Raw genomic sequence first — 18945 nt, 5'->3', positions numbered from 1 at the left:
GGCTTGGGATCATCCGCACTGTCCCCAACACATGGCATTGGCACTGTCCCAGCTGAGCACAGGGAATCCCTTCTTCAGTCCCAGCCAATCAGAGCACAGGGAATCCCACACCGCTTTTTTTTTTTTTTTTTTTTTCAGCCAATCAGAACAGAGAGACTGCGGGTCTCTGAGGGCTGCCACCAATCAGAGCTCAAGGATGTCTTTCTGGTGCCAACCAATCAGAACAAAGGACATCCTGCTGGCTGAGGGCTGCAGCCAATCAGAAGACAGGGAATCCTGCTGGCTGAGGGCTGCAGCCAAGCAGAGCAGAGGGATCCCCTTCCCCTCTTGCAATGAGGTGTGGGGATCCCAGTGCCACCCATGGGGCTGGGGACTTCAGGAGCAGCACCACTGGGTGGCTTTGTCCCTTGGAGTGACACAGACCCCTGCAGTGTCCCCAGCCCCTCAACATGCACCCCCCAGCTGTGGGGTGACCCTGTGCTTTGTGAGGACACCAAGACCCCTTGGTAGTCCCAGCCCCCCAGGTTGGCCCCACACCCTGTGGTGATCCAGTCCCCCCACACAGTCCCGGATGCCCAAGAGTTACCCCAGCACCCTGAGAGGTCCCTAGATCCTGGGTTCCCCCATGTGCCAGGGTGACCCCAGACCCCTGCAGTGGCCCCAAATATCCCAGATATAACCCCAGACCCCCAAGACAGCCCATACCATGGGGTAGCCCCACACCCCAGGGCTGACCCCAACACCCTCAGTGGGCCCCAAACCCCCAAAGGGATCCCAGCACCCTGTGGTGTCTCAGGAGGACCCCTCCACCCTGGGGTGCTCCAGACCCTCAGAGTGACTCAAAACCCTGGGTTGCCTCCAGAGCCTTCAGGGAACCACAATATGCTGCAGTACTGCCAGATCCTTAGAGGGACCCCAACACCCTGGGGTGCCCATGACCCCCAAAGGGACCCCAATACTCTGCTCCAGACCCTCTGGTGAACTCAAATCTCTGGGGTGCCCCAGACCTTTCAGGGAACATGGCTAGAGAGGATCCCCCCAATATGCCCCCCTCCATCTGGCCCTTTCTGGTGCACTCAGTCTCTGCACCCCAGGGATCACTGGTGAGGAGCTCCTCCACCCTGACACCTCCCCAAGTACCCCCAAAGAGCCCCTTTTCTCTAGGCCAACCCCCTTGGGGGGGTCTTTCCCCCAGCAAAGGAGTTGGGGTATGCTGGAACACCCCTTGCTGCAGCTGTGTGAGGATGGGGGGGTGTGAGGGCATAGGAAGCTCCTCAGCTGCCTCATACATGTGGGGCAGCCCCATGGGGGTCTCTGCCAGCATGGAGGGAGAGGCATGAGGAACAGTGGCCCCAGTGGCCCCAGAGAAGTCCACACACACCCCGTTTATTGGGGGGCCGGAGCCGCCTCCTTCCCACGTCCGTATCTGCTCCCATAGTGCTCCGAGTGGGACCACTGGCCCTGCCTTCCCCCCCTGAGTCCAGCTCACTGGCCCATCATGCAGGCCATCTTGCAGGCCACGGCCGAGATGAGGGCGGCCCCGCGCCCGCTGCCTTCCTCTGACTGGATGAAGGTGATGTCACAGCCGGGTGTCAGCTGCCGCACTGTGGCGTGGAAGTGGTCCTTGAAGCTGGGGAGTGGGAACACAGGGCCACAAATGGAGTCACAAACGGGGTCAAGGCTTGGGGGATGAAGGGAGAGGATAGGGATGTCAGCAGGGAGAAGGGTCTGGAGATCCCCACCTGGGATGGAGCTTGTAGACGGAGCCATCGACACCAACAGTGATCTTGAGGGTGTCCTGGCTGCGGCTCTCCCGCATGCGGTTGATGACTCCAGCCAGGCCGGCCGAGCACATCTGGGCGGCGCGTGTGGACACGCTCTCACACACCCGGCGCACGATCTCACAGTCTGTCCGAGACGGCAGCAGCTCAAAGGCTGACAAGATGTTGTAGATCTGCTTGCGGTCATCAGAATCACTGGGGTGGGGGGAGAAAAGGGGGTCAGCAAGGGCTGGGGGGGGGGACCCTGGGTGAGAGCTGGAGAGGGATGGGGGAGTGATGGGATGGGGGATCCTCACATGGGACAGTTGTATGGGGTGATAGGATGGGGAACCCCAACTGGGTCAGTCAGAGCAGGTTGGTGTGGGGTGATGGGATGGGGGATCCCAACATGGTACTGCTGTAGAGGGCTGGTGTGGGGTGATGGGACAGAGGGACCTGGAAGTGAGTCCCCCTAATGTGGAGTGATGGGTCATGGGGACCCCAAACGGGACAGAGCAGGCAGGTATGGAATGATGGGATCATGATGTCTCATCATGATGGGCCTGTGGTTTGGGTGGCAGGATGTGGGGACTCCAAGATGGACAGTCAGAGCAGGCTGGTGTGGGGTAACAGGATAAAGGACCCCAATATGAGGCAGTCAAAGCAGACTGGTATAGGATGATGGAATAGAGGGATCCTGATGTGGGACAGCCCAGTGCAGAGCAAGAGCACAGACTCCCCAGTATTCCTGGACCAGTGTGGAGTGAGAGCGCAAACCTCCCAGTGCGATGCAGCCTGGCAGGTTTGGGGTGCCACCCCCCAGCCTTGTACCTCTCTATCTGGGACATGAAGCGGGTCTCAAAGGTCCCGCGGGTCTTGAGCTTCTCAGAGGCCTCCCCATTGAAGAGCAGGTTCTCATCCACCAGCTTCAGCAGCACCAGCCGCACGATCTCCCCCATGTACTTCCCCCCAATGATCTTCTCATACCTGGGGGGGGCAGAGGCGAGGGGGTGGCATCAGAGATGGGATTTGAGGGGTCACATCCCACAGCACCCCTTATTTCCTTCCCCCCTCCTTGCTGGATGTGTTCCCATGCATGGGCACGGTCCAGGGCGAAGGATGCCCGTGCTGGGCGGCTGAGCCCAGTGTGGTGCAGGGGATGGGAGGGATGCCCAGAGGAACTGGATCTCTCCTATTCCTTACAGTTGCTGACCGGGGTTAAGTGAGGTCTCGTCCACCACGCGGTCGTACTCCAGGAGGAACTCGTCCAGCTCCCCGGAGGCACCAAAGGCCCCCCACTCCGTGTTCACGCACATCCGCCCCTCGTCGCCCTCCACCAGCTCCACGTTGTGCATCTCCTCCATGTAGCAGGCGTTACAGCCTGTCCCTGCCAGGAATTGGGGATGGGTCTGGGCGGCGGGGGGGGCAGCAGTGACACCCCCCCGCCACAGCCCTCCCATCCCAACTGGGATAAAGCTGGGATAGTCTTGTGGAGCAATGGGGAAGAACTGGAGAGGGTCCAGACATGTACCAGGACAGGGGTTGGGACCCATATGGATGAGGGACATTCCTCAACCTGGTGACTGGCACAACTACTTCAAGGGTGGCTCCAGGACATGGGGGAAAGGTTTTAGACTAAAAGAGGAGAGATTTAGATTGGATACTGGGAAAAAATCCTTCCCTGTGAGGGTGGTAGGGACAAACACAGGTTTCCCAGAGAAGCTATGGCTGCTCCATCCCTGGAAGTGTTACAAGCCAGGCTGGACAGCCTGGTCTAGTGAAGCTGTTCCTGCCCATGGCATGGAGCTGGATAATCCATAACGTCCCTTTCCAACCTAAACCATTCTGTGATTTCATGAAAGCTGGAACCAAGGATGGTTGGGAACTTACTACATAGGTCCCAAATCTGTATCCCTACTCCACCCGGCATTGGGATGCAATAAACCCATCAAAACATAGAATCATGGAATGGTTTGGGTTTGAAGGGACCTTAAAATTCATCTCATTCCACCACCCTGCCCTGGGCAGAGACACCTTTAACTAGACCAGGTTGCTCCAAGGATAGAAGGGAAACTGCCTTAAGTTGCACCAGGGGAGGTTTCTGTTGGATATTGGGAAAATTCCTTCATGAGAAGGTCTGTTCAGCCCTGGCACAGACTGCCCAGGGCAGTGGTGAAGTCCCCATCCCTGGGGGGATTCCACAGCCATGTGGATGTGGCACCTGGGGACATGGGTTAGTGGTGGTCTTGACAGTGCTGGGGAACAGTTGGACTCGATGACCTTAGAGGCTTTTCCAACTCAAACAATTCCATGATTCCATGCTAGACCTCATTTCAGAGAACTGACTGAACAGCCAGTGCCTGCTGTTCCATGAGCACCAGGATTCAGTGACTGGTCATGGCTGAGGGCTGTGCTTGGAGCTGCATGTCCTTGTCCTGCAGTGATGGGGATGGACATCCCTCCTGCTCCCTGCCCCTGCAGTGTCCCCACGGCCCTGGCTGGCCACTTGTCCCCACAGCAGGGTCCCAGGGGCTCTGGGCACTGTGCTGAGGCCAGCCCAGCCCCAAGAAGCTGATCAACATCCCAGCATGTGTTTACCCAGGTGAGGGGATGCGGAGCACAGATGGCACATTGGCACATGGCTGATGGCACAAAAGATAGTGAGGGGCTGGGTGACGTGGGGGGCTGCTCTCTGCGGGGAGTGGGGGATGGAGCCAGCACGGTTCAAACTCACCCCCACCACCTGGCTCTCTGACACCAGCTGCCTTCCATGGGTCCCTATCCCTACGATGAAGTGCCAGAGCCACCAACAACCTTGTGGGGACCAGCCCTGTTATGATGACCACCCTCTTTCTACTCCCAAAGTGCCCCAACCAGGGGCCAGTGCTGGGGCTAGGCAATACCATCGAATGTCCCAACCACCGGACACCTCAGCAGGGTGCCACTGCCACCCCCCCATCCTTGGTGTGTCCCCCCGAAAGGATGGGGGAAGCAGCAGGGGAGCGGGGTCATGGCACAGTTCCTTGTCCCCAGCCAGGTGTCCCTGTAGAAGGGGCATCTTACCCACAATCATCCCAACCTCGCACCGGTGATCTTCATAGTAGCAGGAGATCATCGTGGCCACCGTGTCATTCACCATTGCCACCACATCCATCTCGAAATCCTGGGGACAGGGACCATTGTGGGCTCATGGAGGGTCAGGCTGTCCCACAACAGGTGGGTTTGGGGTTGACAGTCCCCAAGGGTGAGGACCTGGCCATGTGTCATGCACACGTGTGTGCACACATGGAACAGCCCTGCCCAGAGACACACTTGGCTCCAACAGCCCCATCATGGGGACAGCTATGCTCCAGTGGTCCCTTCCTGGGGACACACCAGGCTCCAGTGGCCCTGCTGCAGGCACAGCCAGGCTTCAGTGACCCCATTGCAGGGACAGCCAGGGTACTGGGGTCTCAGCACCGCGCCGGTGCCAGCACAGCTGTCTGATCCTCTCACCCCTCGCCGTTTGATGGCGTCCCTCAGCAGCCCCACTACGTTGTTCCCTTCCGCGCCGGAGGCTTTGAAGCCCTTGGTCCAGTTCAGGAGAATGCCCTGGAGTGGGAGTCAGACCAAAATGGGGCTGTGGGGGTAGCTGAGGCTTGGGGACCCCTAAGCCCTCACGCTGCCCGGCCACCCCCTCACCTTGTCTATGTCCTCGTGCCGCACGGGGAAGGAGAAGGTGAAGCCCAGGGGCAGCTTTTTGTGCTTCATCTGGTGTTTGTCCAGGAAATCGGAGATGCACTCGGAGATGTAGTCAAAGAGCTGGAAGACAGGAGGTCCAGCCTTTGCCAAGGGATGTCCCCCCCTCCCACTGCCCTTGGATGGACATTGTCCCCACCATGGGTTCCCCAGGCCTGGCCACCCCCCAGCTTCTTGGAGGGATGGGGGTGTCCCCTCCAGTGTCCCCACTGAAACACACACTATGAAAGGGACTGGGATGGGATGGGATGCCCCGTGTGCTCCACTGACCATCTCAGCTGTCCCAGTCATGGCATCCTCTGGGATGGAATACATCTGGTGCTTCGTCTTCACCTTCCACTGCCCCTCCTCCCCCTCGCCCACCTTCACCAGCATCACACGGAAATTGGTGCCACCCAGGTCCAGTGACAGGAAATCTCCCACCTCTGCAAAGCCAGGGAGAAGGGGAGAAGGTGATGGGCTCTAGGTAGGCTCAGCCTTCCACATGGAGCTTGATGGGGTCTGAGGAAGGGGTGAGACACAAGGAGCTGGGAGTGACACCGTACCAGAGCCCTCAGGGGTGGAGCGGACATAGGTGGGCAGCATTTTGACAGAAGCTTCCTCATGTGTCTCCAGCTTGAGCCCTCGGTCCATCTCCTTCTGCATCCGGTACATCACCTTCTTCAGGTCCTCCTCCTTCAGCCGGAACTCTGACAGGATCTGCTCCACCTGCACACAACACAGCATCAGCCAGGGACGAGGGATATGGGATGCAAGGGGCCTGAACTGCAAGAAATAGCCAAGTTTTCCTTCCCCCAGGCCTGGTTTTCCCCACTGGCACACAGACATCCTGAAATGCCTTATCCTATCTCTCTGCTGTTCTCCTCCAGCTGAACAGAGGCACCAGGGAATCCACAGAACTGTCACAAGGCACCAAGTCCCCTTCTGGTGCTGCCTGCAGGATGCCACAGTCAGCTCTGGGGTCCCTGGGGACCAGGGTTAGCACTGGGGTTCTGCCATTTCTGTCACCCAGCTGAATTTTTGGGATGGTTGTGTAGAAGCTGGCACCATTCCAGCAGTGACCTGGGACATCCCATCCTGATGAATCCCAGGTTCACTCCCAGCAAGGAGCACTTCTGGCCATGCCATTGAGGAGTACAGCATCTCCCACCAAGGATATGGGATTCTTTTATGATGAAGATTCTGGTGTGTCTTCCTTGTTTCCCTGGGAGCATCCCTCTCCCTGTATCCCACTGGGAATCGTGGGTACCATTTTTCACACATCGAACGTGGGGCTAATGTGGGGCAGAGGGCAGGCAGGCAGGAACATTCTCAGGGGTTGCTGCCTTGCCTCGCTGCCAGGGAGAGCCGCAGGGCCCACTCCAGGGAAGCACCTGGCAAGCAGGATCCGTGTTTATCCTTTCCGTAGCAACCCCGGGCTCGGCGCAGCCTCCATTAGCCGGCAGGGCTGGGGCCAGGTGCCCCGGCTGTCAGATGGAGCTGGAGCCGGCGCTCCTTCACCAGCTGCAGTCGGCAGCATTAGGGCTCATTAGTCACCGGCTCTGGGGAGGCTCCAGTGCTCTCGCTGCACACAGATGTTTGCCTCGAGGCTGCTACTGTTTCCTGACAGGTTTTGGGGTAGGGGGCTCAAGAAAGCATTTGGGGTGTGGAGCATCCCAACACTGGGGGCACCCCTTGCCTCGGCTCAGTCCAGCTGCCCTCCATCCTGGCACATCACCCGGCCCCCAGTGCCATCCCTTGGCCTCCAAACCCTCAAGTGGGGGCTCAGCCCAAATATCTCTGAGGCCCTGCAGAGCTCCTGTGACCTCAGCCACCACTACAGCTGGGTGGGATCCTGGCACCCCCCCACTCCATCCTGGTCCTGAGTGCTGGGGATCCATTAGCCCTGGACCCCCAGGTGCTGGGAGACAAAACCCCAAGAGACATGGCTGCAGCGTGAACCCCTTGGAATGGAGCCGGGCACCCACAGCAGCACTGTGGTGAGCTTTGTCCTGATCCAGAGGGTGTTTGGCCCTGGATGACTGGAAAAATCCTGCCAGGAAAAGCAAGGAGCTGGATTCAATCTCTCTTGGGTTGTTGGCTGAAGGTATTCAGTGCTAATCCATCCCATGGGGCTGCTTGGCATGGGAACACCTGATCTGCCACGGCTGGAGGGTCCCCCTCCCAAGGCTGGCACCCAGGAGTCCGAATTTTATTTCTCCAATGTTTTTTCCATCTCAGCACCACATGTACCAACTCATCTCTTCACTCGCCTTCAAAACAATGGGCTTGGCTCCCCCTGCCAGGATTTGGCTCTTCCCACATGACATTATCTGGCTCTCAGCATCCCATGGAAATGGTGTGTTCCAATGTGTCCCACAAAAGGGATGGAGCTGGGAACTATGTGGCCACTGGCTGCAGGGGCCAGTGACATCCATCTCTGCTGGTTCAGCACGTGCCGAGTCTCCTTGGTGTCCCCTTCATGTCCCAGTTGGCAGCAGGGAATGTCTCCACTGTCCTCACCCATGACCCCATGAGCTCAATCCATCTGGGAGAGGATGCTTCCCACAAACAACTGGTTTTTGACTGGGGATGAGCCGTGTGCCATCCTGCTGGGTGCCTCGGTGACAACGATGACAGCCAGCTGAAGGAGGTGACAGGCCCAATCTCATCCCGGGGATGCAGCTGCATGGCTGCAAGATGCCCAGGGCGATGTTTGGATGGTGGGACCATCCCAGCCCAGCAGAACATCCCACAAATGCTCCCAGCTCCATTGTGAGCCCTCAGTGCTGTAGGGCCCATGCTGTGCTGGGGGGTGACCTCAGGGATGGGGACCCCCCTGGGGCATGCTGGGCTGCCTGCAGGCTGCCCAGGAGCTGGTGTCCTCCCCACCAGCCATCCTCCTGGCTACCTCTGTTGGAACCTTGGGAGATGCTGGGAGCACCCGGCTGCTCGCTCCAGGGAAGGCTGGAACCCCAGTATCTGCACCTTTCCCCACACCCACTGGGCATGCCCTGGCCCCCCCGGCCCCCCAGCATTGCCCTGGCAGTGGCCTCACCTTCTCCTTCCTGCTGCTCTCCATTCTGGCTCGGTGATCCAGCATGGGGGCAGCTGGCGAGGTGGGGTGGGCTGCGGGCCAAGCCGTGCCCCCCTCAGCCCCTGTGCCCCCACCGTGGTGCCTGGCCTGGGGGAGCCCCCTGCACTGTCCTGGAGGGTGTCTGGCAGGCGCTGGGCTGCTCCGTCCCTCGCTCCACACGCGGATGCTCCACTTTCGCTGCGTTATCTCATCTGACGCCCCAGTCCGGCACCCACTGAGGGGGTCTCGATACCCCCACCCTCAAGCAGAGGGGCAGGGAGCAGGGCCCGGGGCCCTGGTGGGATCAGCGCTGTCGCCCCACATCCTTCGCTCCAGAGGGATTCCACTCACGCTCTCCCGCTTGCTTCCTCAATGTGTCAATAAATTCCCGGGCTGGTGTTGGTGCGGGGGTCCCAGCCCGACGCAGCAGGTTCTGGCAGCCCGTGGGGACCCCCTGTGTGTTGGCGAGGCTCGGCCAGGACCCTCCCCGCGGGGGCCGCTGGCCCCGTCACGCGAAGCACCACGCCCCGGGTCACCCATGTCCCCGTTGTCATACCAACGGCTCGATGGTGGTGGCAAGCACTCCACCGGCCGGCTTGGCAACCGGCATGCTCCCATGGAGACCGCGGACACAGCACGGCCTACAGACACCCGTGGAGGGCCGAGGGCGACTGGGAAGTGCTCCGAGCCCCCAGGATGGGAAGGGATCCAGTGGTGCTGGGATTGACACCAGGCTTCGCAACAGATCGGGGATGGATGCTGGATTTGAGGACGAGGATGTGGCAACTCCCATCACCCCCAGAGCCGCGTCATCCACCCAGTGTTGCGGAAATAGGGGACTATGGGGGTCCAAATGGGATAAGGAGCACCTTTGGTCATGGGTGGACCCCAAAACCTTCTGGTCTTGGTCTGTGGCAGCATCTCCTCAGACACAGAGCTGGGGAGGGTCCCTGGAAAGCCTGGATGGGTGTTGGGGTGACAGCCCCATGGGGGACTGAGGGGGCTCTGGGGAGGACAGAGGTTTTGTGGGTGGCAGAGCAGGGCCTAGGGGACACAGGGTCACCCCACAGTACCTCACCTGCCCCCTGTACAGGGGGAACCTGGGGGCACAGGAGGGCTCTGGCAGCCCTGCCCCTGTGCTGGTGTCCACCCATAGAGGGGTCCTCACCCCTTTGAGGGGTCCAAAACCCTCGGGAGGTTCCCCCACCCCTCGTCAGTACACCCCCACCATGGGGGGGTCCCCACCCAGGGGCAGAACAGCCCCATGGAAGGGTCCCCAGTCCCCAGGGCGTCCCCCAGCACCCGGGGGAGGCTGTTGCCCCCGTGGGGCCCCTCCTCAAAGAGGATCACTACACCATAGGGGAATCCCACCCCACACAGGGGAATCCCACCCCACAGAGGGACCCCCACCCCACAGAGGGACCCCCACCCCACACAGGGGAATCCCACCCCACACGGGGACCCCCACCCCACACAGGGGAATCCCACCCCACAGAAGGACCCCCACCCCACCCCACAGGGCGGTCCCGGCCCACAGCGGGAGGAGCGAACAGGCCCCGCCCCCGTTGCTGGGCTCAGCGCCCCCTGCTGGCCGCCCTGCGGAACGAGCACTGCCCCGCAACGCCAGCGCGGCGCTGATTGGTCGTCCGGCTGAGGCCGGAGAGAGGGGAGGCGAGCGATGATTGGTCAGAAGGCTCAGGGGCGGAGCGGTCTCGGCGCATGCGCAGACCGGGAAGAGTCCCGTGGCAGTGTCCGAGATCGGGGTGCTTCCGGCGCCGCGGTTCCACTTCCGGGTCGCGCCCATCGCCGTGTCGGCAGCCGCCCGCGCTGAGCCGCGCCCGCCGCTGGCCTGAGGCACTGCGGGCCGAACTGGGCCGGTGGGGCAAGGCCGGGCTGGGCAGGGCTGGCCAGGGGCCGGCGGCTGGGTTGTAGTGGGTTATACCGAGGAGTGGCCAGGTTACACTGGGTGGAGGGGCTGGGTTACGCTGGGCCAGCTGGGTCAGGTGAGGGTAGGGGTTGGTTAGGCTGGACTGGGGAGACCTGGCTGGGCGGGGGTCGGGATGCGCTGTCAGACTGGGCTCCGAGGGTCGGGAGGGTTCTGTCTGTCTGGGATAGCGTTTAAAGGACGGAAGGAGGGTTTGGGGGCAACCCCAGGCACAGGAGTGGCATAGGGAGGTCTGGGGGTGTCCTGGCCCCTGCATGGCCTCAGCCCCAACCCTTCTTTTCCCCCCAGGCACAGCCCCAACCCTTCTTTTCCCCCCAGGCACACGGAGCCACCGCGATGAGGCTCTACAGCCTAAGTGTCCTTTACAAGGGTGATCCCAAAGTGCATTTGCTCAAAGCTGCCTACGATGTGTCCACCTTCAACTTCTTTCAGAGATCCAGGTGGGTGCCGGGCAGCTGGAACTTTTGGGGGGGCTAGGGAGGGGGAATTGCCTCTGTGTGCTGCAGGCTGGTGTGTGGCTCAGGGAGGACCTTGGGGAGGGGAAGCAGAAGCTTTTGGGAGGTTTTCTGCCCCACTGGGGCTTCAGTGGCAGCAGTGAAAGGCTTTTCTTAAGGGGTAATACCCCTAGAGCCACAACCTGGGTGCTGTGACCTGCTGCAGCACTTGGAATGATGGGTCAGCCTCAGAAATGGAGTGAAATTCTTGGAGCCCCAGCCAGCAGTAGGTCAGGTCTGACTCCACAAATCCTCCAGTGCAGCCAAGCGATGAAATCAGGGCGTGGGGAGTGCCCTGGGAGTGGGCTCAGCTCTTTCCCCTTGGGTGGGGTGAGAAGAGGCCTGTCTGTGCTAGGCTCACAGGACTCTCCTGGATCCTGGTGCCCATGGGTTGTTTGGACTCACCTGAAGCTTTTCCCAGCCCACAAAACCCTGCTCAAGTTATTCCAATGGCTTCAGGTGAGCTAGTTGAGCCCCAGATGCCAGTCCAGACTCCTGGTGTTCCACTGCCCGCTCTGGGCTCACAGGGATCAGGGAGCTCTCGGCAGCTCCCGAGAACCTCCTGAAGCTGTCAAACAAAGCAGGAGCATGCTGTGGAACAGGTTGTTCCCAGTGCCTGCTTCAGATGGTAAAGGGGTTAGGAAATTCCTCTGGGACTCAAATTTTCAATGCCAAGGTTTTATGGAGCCTCAGGCACATTTGGTTCTGTAATTCCAGGGGTAAAGGGGAAAGACTGAAGTAAGACTGTCTTAAAAAGCTCTTTCTTAGCCAAATGTGCGAGTGGGACGCGGAGCGGTGCCAGCGTGTGACATCAGCTCCAATCCCAAAACACTCTGTAGCTGCAGCTCTTGTTTTCCCAAATCCTGGGAAAATTCCCTGTGTGTTTATGCTGTGGGCTTCCCCCACAGCAGGCTGCGTCTCTGCCTGAAGAAGAGCCTGGGATTTTGGGAAGAGCAGTGAGGTTTGGAGAGGGCGTGTGTCAGTCATGCAGCTGTTTCTGGGATTTGATGCTTTTCCCAGGCTGATTCATGGGTGGTGCTCGGAGGATCTGCAAGAGCTTGGCCCAGGTGTGATGTTTAAGGTGTGTTTAGCTGAAGTTTGGGTTAAAATGCTGCACATTCATTTTTTTGAGGCTGTGGAGTTCCCAGAGAGTTGGGTCAAAGGGTTGGATCTGGGATAAACAGGGCTGTGGCTCCTGGGAGCTGTGGAACCTGCTGGGCGGGAGCACAGGGCTGGGCTGTGCCAGTGCCTCATGTCCGCTGAGCATCTGCCAGGGAATTTGGCAGGGTCAGGGAGGCAGAGTGAAGTCTTGAGTGGGCAGTTCCTTTGGGAATACTGGGAAATAAAAGCAGTATTCACAGTGGAAGAGGTGTCCTCGAAGAAGATACATGCTGGGATCTAACTGACATAGGGTTGTGATGCATCGTTCAAACCTAAGGCATCATTCGGACTCAATGATCTTAAATGTCTTTTCCAACCTAGATATGAAAACCTGGGGTCATGGTGGGGGGCTGTGGCTGGCAGCAGATCCCTAGACTAGGAGGAAGGTGTCCATGTTCCCTTTCTGACGAAGCAGAGATGTTCAGGATGTTCAGGAATCCTTGGGCTGGACTTTCTTCTGTAGTGCCTGAAACCCCGACAGTCCAGAGTCTCCGTTGAACTGGCGTCCGGGCTGGGAGGATTGCAGACCACTCTAAGGGATGTGTAAACTGGGAGAGGCAACTTCCCCTCTGGAATTGCTTCCAGCAGTGGGAGGCAGTCAGAAGACCATGGTCTTTGCCACACCAGTGTCTCTGTCCAGTGACATTTCCTTGGCACTACGTCACCTCCCGAGCAGGAGCTGTCCCACTCCTTGGTGTTTGCAAACTTTGTAACTTGATCCCTGACAAATATCCCTTCCTGGGATTTTCCAGCTGAACTGGGAAATGCGTTGCCTCACATTGGCTAATTCCAGCATGCCCATGATGTGGTGTTTTGGAAACAGGTTTATTTTACTCTTGCTCATTATTTTTGGCCTCTTTTCCTTTGCTGTGGGATGAGAAGGGATCACTGAGGAGCCTGTTGGACAGGCCTGAGCCTGGGCTCAGGAATGTTTTCCAAACTTAGAGCAGGTCTGGCTTAAGGATATTCTTTAACTTTGACTCACAGGGGTGGCTGGATGCCTGGGGGGTGAAACATCCTCCTGGGATGGGGAGGGCATCCCTGTCCTGGGCTCAGCATGGGCAGGGCGAGTTCTGCCCCTGTGACCCGCTCAGGTAAGACTCCACCTACAGAGCTGCCTCGAACTCTGGGACCTGACATCAGAGGGATGTGGAGTTGCTGGAACAAGTCCAGAGGAGGCCACAGAGATGCTCTAAGGGCTGGAGCCCTTCTGTTCTGGGGCCAGGTTGGGAGAGCTGGGGCTGTTCGCCTGGAGGAGAGAAGGATCTGGGGGCCCCTTAGGGTCCCTTCCAGTGCCTAGTGGGGCTTCAAGGGAGCTGGAGAGGGACTTGGGACACAGGCACGGAGTGACGGGCTGGATCAATGGGCAAAGGCCAACGCTGTGAGGAGTCAACAAGGCTGAGTGCTGGGTCCTGGTCTTGGGCCACAACAACCCCGGGCAGCACTCCAGGCTGGAGCAGAGTGACTGGAGAATTGGAAAAGAACCTGGGTCTCCTGATTGGCTGCGACTGGGCATGAGCCCAGGTGTGCAAGGAGGCCAATGGCACCTGGCCTGTGCCAGCCATGGTGTGACCACAGGCCCAGGAGAGTGACCATCCCCTGTGCTGGCCCTGTTGAGGCCCCTTGAGGGCTGTGTCCACTTCTGGGCCCTTCATGGCAAGGACAGGGAGGGATTGTCCTGCTCTGCTCTGCACTGGGGTGGCCTCACCTCAAGTCCTGGGGCAGTTTTGGGCACAACAAATAAAAAAAAGATGTTAAGCCATTGGAGAGCGTCCAAAGTAGGCCACAAGGATGAGGAAGGGTCTGGAGGGGCCCTATGAGGAGCATTTGAGGGCATTTGATGTGTTCAGCTGGAGGAGACTGAGGTGAGACCTCCCTGTGCTCTTCAACATCCTCCCAAGGGGCAGCGGAGAGGCAGCTCTGATCTCTGTGACCAGTGACAGGACCTGAGGGAATGGCTGGAGCTGTGTCAGGGGAGGGTTAGGTTGGATATCAGGAAAAGGTTTTTCCCCCAAAGGGTGTTTGGGTACTGAGCAGGCTCCCCAGGGCAGTGGTCACAGCACGAAGCCTAAGTTCAAGAAGCGTTTGGACAATGCTCTCAGGGACAGGGTGGGATGGTTGGGGTGTTCTGTGTAGAGCCAGGGGTTGGACTCAGTGATCCTGATGGGTCCCTTGAACTCAGCATATTTTATGATTCTGTGATTCTAGTGGAAGGTGTCAGCAGGGGACGGAACTGGATGGTCTTTAAGGTCCCTTCCAACCCAAATCATTCCATGATTCCATGATGCAGTTGGTCACCAGGTGTTGGCCGGGCAGAGCCAGGTTCAGTGGCGTTTTTGCTTTCTGCTAAATCCCCAAAAAGCAAGTTCAGCCCAAGGACACAAGTCTGTCACTGCAACTGGAGGGCTCTGGGTGCTCCCCTGGGTCTGGGTGGTGGCTGGAGGTATGTGTTTGGGGGTTGCCACTCTGCAGAGGTGCAGGGTCCAGCCTCTCTCCCAAGTAAAACCCAGTGCTCAGCTGCAGCCCCACAGCCCAGACTCGGGGACTGGGGGGGGGAAGGGCTTGTTACCCCTGCACACCGGGGTGCTGTGGGACAGCTGCTTCCCCAGCACTGCCCCAGGCTGTGTCCCCGCAGTGTGCAGGAGTTCATGACATTCACGAGCCAGCTGATCGCGGAGCGCTCGGCGCTGGGCAGCAGGGCCTCGGTCAAGGAGCAAGGTGAGAGCAGCTTCGCTGCGGCCCCATTCCTGGGGAAAGTCACACCAAACCCAGTGCCCGGGTGAGCGTCACCGATGGCGGGAGGGGCTGGGCCGGGTGTGAGCCCAGCTCAGTGCAGCAGAGGCTTTGGAGGGAGCAGGGAACTGCTCCAGTGTCTGCACTCTCCATGTGCCCCTTGGGACCCCTGGAGCTGTTGGGTTGCAGCCCCCCCAACTTCCCTGACCCCCCCCACCACAGAGTGGCTGTACTGGCTTTGCCATGCAAGTCCAGGCTCTGTATCCCAAATTCTCACCTCATTCCAGCCTCCCTGTCCTGCTTCACATGCCTCCCGAGCCCCAGGACGTGTGGGGCACAGCCTGGATTGGCTGCTGGAGCCTCTTTAATGACACCCCAGCCTTGTTATTAATTAAAATTAGTTAAAAATACGCTGAGCTCTTCCCCTACTGGTTTTTATCTACCTCTGGCTACCATGTATTGTCGGTTTCACGTCCCACACTGTGTGGCATGGCTGTGGTCCCCTGCCACAGCACAATTTGGGGCTTTTAATTTTAAGCCCTTCCTGCTTTCCTAATGAATTAATGAAAAACGCAGGTGCTGATGACACCTCCAGGGTGGTTTTGGGGAGGGGGGGAAACTGTGGGGGCTGGGGGAAAGGTGGTGGGTGCTGGGGAAGGCTCAGGACCTTTGCTGCGTCTCTAACAGGAATTTCCTTCCCAGAGTACCTGTGCCACGTGTATGTGCGGAACGACGGGCTGGCCGGAGTGGTGATCGCAGACAATGAGTACCCACAGCGGGTTTGTTTCACCTTGCTGGACAAGGTGAGGGCACATGCTGGGAGCTGCTCCAGGGGGCTCCTCCAGTCTCCCCACCCTGGCACATGCAGGGCTTTGTGGAGAGTCGGGGCCAGCCACCTTGGCCTGGGCATCGCTCTGGTCCTCGTGTGCCAAGCCTGTTCATTTGTGTCTCTGCCCTCAGCTCATTCAGAAGAGGAGGAGGAGGGGGGGGAGGGTCACCAAGGTGGTCAGAGGGCAGGAGCACCTCTCATGGAACAGTGGAATTGTTTTGGTTCGACAAGCCCTGCAAGACCATCGAGTCCAGCCATTTCTCCAACGTGGCCAAGGCCACCACTAAACCATGTCCCCAGGTGCCATGTCTATGTGTTTCTTTGGATGCTTCCAGGAATGGGGACTCCACCACTGCACTGGGCAGCCTGTGTCAAGGCTGGACAACCCTTTCCAGCCTGGAGAAAGCTCCAGGGAGACCCCAGACCCTCTTCCAGTACCTAAAGGGGCTCCAAGAGAGCTGGAGAGGGAATTTGGACAAGGGCCTGGAGGGACAGGACAAAGGGCAGTGGCTTCCCACTGCCAGAGGGCAGGGTGAGATGGGATATTGGGAAGAAGTCCTTCCCTGTAGGGTGGTAGGGACTAACAGAGGTTTCCCAAAGAAGTTGTGGCTGCCCCATCCCTGGAAGTATCAAAGGCCGGGCTGGACAGGGCTTGGAGAAACCTGGTCTAATGGAAAGTCTCCCTGCCCATGGCAGGGGTGTGGATGAGCTGTAAGGTCCCTTCCCAAAAATCTCCAGATCTCCTATTTTGATGAGCAAAACCCCTCCAGCCACTGTGGCCCCACAGCTGCGGCTCCTGGGTGGTAACTGCAGCTTCCTTACCTGGCAGGTGCTGGATGAGTTCTCCAGGCAGGTCAGCAAGATGGACTGGCCCTCAGGGTCACCTGCCACCATCAGCTACTCTGCCTTGGATGGATACCTCAGCAAATACCAGGTACAGACCCCCGGGATGCTGCAGGGCACCAGGACAGAGGATCCCTGTGTTCCCTCCAGCCCTGAAAGTGGCAGGGGAGGTGGGCAACACTCTGGCGCATGCTGGGACCCCGGTGCTCTGGAGCTGTGTCCAGGGGACCCTGGTGTCCCTGTGGTGGTGCCAGCACCATGTTGTTTCTCCCCAGAACCCCCGTGATGCCGACCCGATGACCCGAGTGCAGGCAGAGCTGGACGAGACCAAAATCATCCTGGTGAGGCTGCAGGACGCTCCTGCCTGCACAAGCCAGTGGTCCCTGGGGGCACGGTATGGGGCAGGGGTAGAGTCAACCCCGGAGGCCTCCCTGGTGTGGGAGCTTCCTTTTCCCTTCCCCTTCTTCCCTTCCCTCCTTTTTTCTCCTTGGGCATTTCCTAGCTGGCTGGACACAAGCACCAGGGCTCTGACCCCTCCTCCAAATGCTAGTCTTTTCTGTGCCTGGTGACCCAGTGGGAGCTCTGCTGCTCCTGCCCCCGGCCAAGTTCCCATCTCCCTTGGGGCTGCAGAGCTGGGGGGACTGTAGGAGGGTGGGATGGGGGATGGTGGCACCTCCATCTCCTGCCACAGGGTGTGGGGGGCTGGTGCTGGGGCTCAGCACATGTTTCTCTGGCAGCACAACACCATGGAATCACTGCTGGAGCGTGGGGAGAAGCTGGACGACCTGGTCTCCAAATCAGAGGTGCTTGGAGCACAGTCCAAAGCCTTCTACAAAACGGTGGGTGTGGAGGGTCACCCCCTCCCTGAGGGAGCTGGAGATGGATGGAGTGTCATCCTTGGGGGGTCACCCCCAATGGATAAACCCTGGGGCACAGCTCTGGGTGCCAGGCAGGGATCACCCGTGTTGCTGCAGGCTTTGGGCCTGGAGAGAGCCCCAATTCCAGCTGCAGAGCCCCGCAGCCCCCCACTGGGGATGTCCTGCACCCTGCAGTGAGTGGGGGGTGATGCCCGTCCCAGTTCCTGGCACCAGCTCTGGCCAAAAGGAAAGGAGCCTCCGTGTCATCAGCCTTTGTGCTGTGCTGGCCTCCTTCAGCAGGAGAGGGGCCTCGGGTGGGTGGCCCTGGGAGCCCCCAAACCCTTGGGGAGTTTTACAGATGGTTTTCCTTCTCTTCTTAGGCCCGAAAGCAGAATTCCTGCTGTGAAATCATGTGACATGGAGCCTGGGGTCTCCACCTCCGGACCACCAGCCCTCCACCCCCCTCCGCAGCCACCCCAGGGGTGTTCCTGGGGCTGGGCCGGGGGTCCTCAGCCCCCTGGGCTGATGTGACTGTTGTCCACCTTGAGGGGACACCAAGGCTGGCACCGGGCCAGCACACATGGGGGGAGGTCCACACTGAAGACCCCCCACCCTTGCTGTTCCTGGGACAGCTTGGACCAGGGGGTACCCGGCCACGCACTCCCTTGCCTTCACACCCCCCAGAAGCCTGGAGGGGCCATCCACTGCTGTCCAGGGGGCTGAGGGGGCAGGTGGAGTCCCCTCCTGCCATCCCAGGGGCTGGGGGGGCTTTTATGTATTTGTGTCCTAAGGGTGAGCTGGGGGGTGGGAGAAGGGGGGAAGGGAAAAAGAAGAGGTTTCTTGGGTGGGGGGTGCTCACTGCCTCCCTGGGTAGCTTCTCCCTGCGCCTGGAGCTGTGTCCCAGTGCTGGAGGAGGGGGGAGCTCACCAGCCTGCCCTGCACCTCAGAGCCCCTCCCCTGCTCCCACCAGCCGGGGTGGGGGGGGCTCAGCACCTGCCAGGGCCCAGCAGCCCTCACTGCCTCCTCTTCCTCCTCCTCGGGAAGGGAAAAGTTGGGCTTGGGCTGTACCTTGCGGTGCTCCAGTTGTTTCCATGCCCTGGCTGCACTGGCCAGGGGGATAAAGTCGTATTTGGCAGTTGTACCTCTGTTCCCTCTCTGTGGCATCCTGGGGTGGGATTTGAGAGGGACATGCCCTGGGCACCCCAGCAGGGACGGATGCACTTGGCCTTCTCTCTCCACCTTCTACTTCAATGATCATTGGTTTTTCCTCATAATTTATTTGCAGTTTTCCCGAGACAAAAACGAAATCAGAGTCATCTTTTACACTTACAAGGCTCAGAAAGAAAAGACAAAGGGTTTTTTGGGGGAGGGGCACGGGAGGGGGGATATGCTGGGGAGGGGGAGACAGAAAAGAATGAGAGAAAAGGGGAGGAAAGAGAAAAAGTTGGCAACGATCCACCAGCATTCATGGGACAGGAACAGCTCAGCTCCTCGACATACAGCGTTAGCGCCCGAGGGTTGCTCCCGCGC

At 59.3% G+C, this 18945-nt stretch overlaps 2 protein-coding genes across 6 annotated transcripts; one reads left to right on the top strand and one right to left on the bottom strand.

Annotated features, from left to right (window-relative positions):
* Positions 1-1485: 1485 nt before the first annotated feature.
* On the bottom strand, positions 1486-8580 carry GCK (glucokinase). Its single transcript, XM_069035471.1, has 10 exons — positions 8536-8580; positions 6044-6206; positions 5769-5923; positions 5442-5561; positions 5256-5351; positions 4824-4923; positions 2964-3147; positions 2592-2747; positions 1743-1976; positions 1486-1630 (listed from the first exon to the last, which is right to left on the bottom strand). Exons 1-10 carry the CDS (start codon positions 8578-8580, stop codon positions 1486-1488), a joined length of 1398 nt encoding a protein of 465 aa, XP_068891572.1.
* A 1749-nt stretch (positions 8581-10329) lies between these two features.
* YKT6 (YKT6 v-SNARE homolog) lies at positions 10330-18556 on the top strand. 5 transcript variants are annotated; one of them, XM_069035660.1, is made up of 8 exons: positions 10330-10430; positions 10817-10938; positions 14789-14871; positions 15589-15689; positions 16545-16649; positions 16834-16899; positions 17296-17397; positions 17796-18556. In XM_069035660.1, the coding sequence occupies exons 2-8, from the start codon at positions 10835-10837 to the stop codon at positions 17829-17831; spliced, it is 597 nt and encodes a 198-aa protein (XP_068891761.1). In that variant the 5' UTR covers positions 10330-10430; positions 10817-10834; the 3' UTR covers positions 17832-18556. The 5 variants fall into 5 exon arrangements, with proteins under 5 accessions (XP_068891761.1, XP_068891764.1, XP_068891762.1 ...); XM_069035663.1 differs by having other exon boundaries at positions 10331-10509; XM_069035661.1 differs by having other exon boundaries at positions 10331-10556.
* The last annotated feature ends 389 nt before the right edge of the window (positions 18557-18945 follow it).

The sequence above is a fragment of the Aphelocoma coerulescens genome, chromosome 22, assembly GCF_041296385.1.
Source record: "Aphelocoma coerulescens isolate FSJ_1873_10779 chromosome 22, UR_Acoe_1.0, whole genome shotgun sequence".
Lineage (NCBI taxonomy): Eukaryota > Metazoa > Chordata > Aves > Passeriformes > Corvidae > Aphelocoma > Aphelocoma coerulescens.
This window is presented reverse-complemented; position numbering and strand designations above follow the sequence as displayed.